General features: G+C 40.9%; 1 protein-coding gene across 1 annotated transcript; it reads left to right on the top strand.

The window, feature by feature from the left end:
* The first annotated feature begins 569 nt into the window (after positions 1-569).
* On the top strand, positions 570-2629 carry LOC142517773 (tubulin beta-5 chain-like). The gene is made up of 3 exons (XM_075620213.1): positions 570-1026; positions 1211-1480; positions 1787-2629. Exons 1-3 carry the CDS (start codon positions 633-635, stop codon positions 2455-2457), a joined length of 1335 nt encoding a protein of 444 aa, XP_075476328.1. The 5' UTR covers positions 570-632; the 3' UTR covers positions 2458-2629.

The raw sequence follows: 2629 nt of genomic DNA, 5'->3' as shown, positions 1-2629 counted from the left end.
TAACATGATATTGTATATTAAATATATATACAATAAAAATAAATAAACAGAAAAATAAATATTCTTACTTTTAAATATTGTTATTTTTTTCTTGTGTTTTGGAGCTTGGAAAAATATGGAGGACCGAACCTTCGAGTATCGTCCTGATAACGTGTTAAAATAAAAAATTTACGTTAAAAAGTTAAAATCTCAAACTCACAAAATATATTAAATTACACACTTTATAAAATTTTGTCAACTCAATTGCGTTTTTTTCACAATTTGATATACTTATTTATAGAATTTCTTTGGAAATAATGCAAAAATAAATACATTATTACATATATCATCAAACACTAATTTTTAATATTTACAACTCTTATTTTCAACACTCAATCTATTATTTTCAACCAGAATAAACATGAAGGATGTTTGATTAATATTATTGTTTTTATTTTTGTGATAGGAGGTGAGTTGTAAATAAGCAACTTCAAGGGACGTTTCGACCATTATTGATCACCTGGGGTTGTCCCTGCAATTTACCGTCATATTTTCAATCACATCTTCGCTACAAAAGCCAAATTTCATTCACCCCTCTAGGCTCACAACCATACAACACAAATTCTTTTAGCCAACCAAAACAAAGGCAAGAAATGAGAGAAATTCTCCACATTCAAGGAGGGCAATGCGGCAACCAAATTGGTGCCAAGTTTTGGGAGGTTGTCTGTGATGAACATGGAATCGATTCCGCCGGAAACTACGTTGGTACCTCCAACGTCCAGCTTGAACGGCTTAATGTTTACTACAATGAGGCGAGCGGTGGGAGGTACGTGCCCCGGGCAGTCTTGATGGACCTCGAGCCGGGGACCATGGACAGCCTACGAGCTGGAGCTTACGGCAAGATTTTTCGGCCAGATAACTTCGTTTTCGGGCAGAATGGTGCAGGAAACAATTGGGCTAAGGGGCATTACACTGAGGGAGCTGAGCTGATCGATTCTGTGCTTGATGTTGTTCGTAAAGAAGCAGAGAATTGTGATTGCTTGCAAGGTACATGTTATGTTGACAAGATAAGCAATCAGCAACCTGCTAACCTCGAAGCTAAGATTCTATAAAATCATCAAACAAGGCATAATCTTGAATTGTATAGAGTTGGCTAGCTATAGTTTTCTTGTTGATCCAAAAGTTTTCGATCTGATACGATATTTCGCTCGATATTTTCTTGGTTTGGCAGGATTTCAAGTGTGCCACTCACTCGGAGGAGGAACGGGATCAGGAATGGGAACCCTTCTCATTTCCAAGATCAGAGAAGAGTACCCGGACAGAATGATGATGACCTTTTCGGTTTTCCCCTCACCAAAGGTATCGGATACGGTCGTTGAGCCCTACAACGCCACACTCTCAGTGCACCAACTAGTTGAAAATGCCGACGAATGCATGGTCCTTGACAATGAAGCCCTATATGACATTTGTTTCCGCACGCTAAAGCTCACTAATCCCAGCTGTAAGTACCATTAACTTGATCCTACAATATATATACATTGAGTATGTCCAAAGTAGAGTCCATTTTCCATGTTTAGCTACAAATATGAAGATCAATTGGAATGATGTTTAACTTATGGTGCAATGTAAGATCTTTGATCATTTTATTTCAAAAGCATAGATCTGTAGCGAACAAACAGTTGGCTTCGGATAAAAACCATACCCCTGGAGATTAAAAGATTGGATTGCTTCATTCATAGCTATGGAAATGAAGTTGTATTTACAAAATGTACCTGCTGTTAATTGGTTGTATAATTTATGGCTGCAGTTGGTGATCTGAACCATTTGATATCAACAACGATGAGCGGAGTGACGTGCTGCCTCCGTTTCCCGGGTCAACTCAACTCCGACCTCAGAAAACTCGCCGTAAATCTCATCCCCTTCCCACGCCTCCACTTCTTCATGGTGGGTTTCGCGCCACTGACCTCGCGTGGCTCGCAGCAATACCGCGCACTCACAATCCCTGAACTCACCCAACAAATGTGGGACGCCAAGAACATGATGTGCGCCGCCGACCCGCGTCATGGACGCTACCTCACCGCCTCCGCGATGTTCCGTGGCAAGATGAGCACCAAAGAGGTGGACGAACAGATGATCAACGTGCAGAACAAGAACTCCTCTTACTTCGTTGAGTGGATCCCCAACAACGTGAAATCGAGCGTCTGCGACATCCCACCAACCGGGCTTTCGATGTCATCGACCTTTGTCGGGAACTCCACGTCAATTCAAGAAATGTTCAGGCGTGTATCCGAGCAGTTCACCGTCATGTTCAGGAGAAAAGCTTTCTTGCATTGGTACACTGGTGAAGGGATGGATGAGATGGAGTTCACCGAAGCAGAGAGTAACATGAATGATCTGGTCTCAGAGTATCAACAGTATCAGGATGCGAACGCCGATAACGAAGAAGAAGAGTACGAAGACGAGGAAGCGGACACTTAGATGTCAAGTGTTTGCTGAATTGTCTCAATTAATATTTTGGCCATGTCGCCTCGGTTTTACTCTGTGCTATTGGGTGAATGAATATTTGCTTTGATTTCTCAAGATCTGTGTATCTCGTTTGTGTATTTGTGATTGTACTTCAATCTATTGATTATCGTTTATACAAATTCAA

Source organism: Primulina tabacum, chromosome 11 (genome assembly GCF_025594145.1).
Source record: "Primulina tabacum isolate GXHZ01 chromosome 11, ASM2559414v2, whole genome shotgun sequence".
Classification (NCBI taxonomy): Eukaryota; Viridiplantae; Streptophyta; class Magnoliopsida; order Lamiales; family Gesneriaceae; genus Primulina; species Primulina tabacum.
This window is presented reverse-complemented; position numbering and strand designations above follow the sequence as displayed.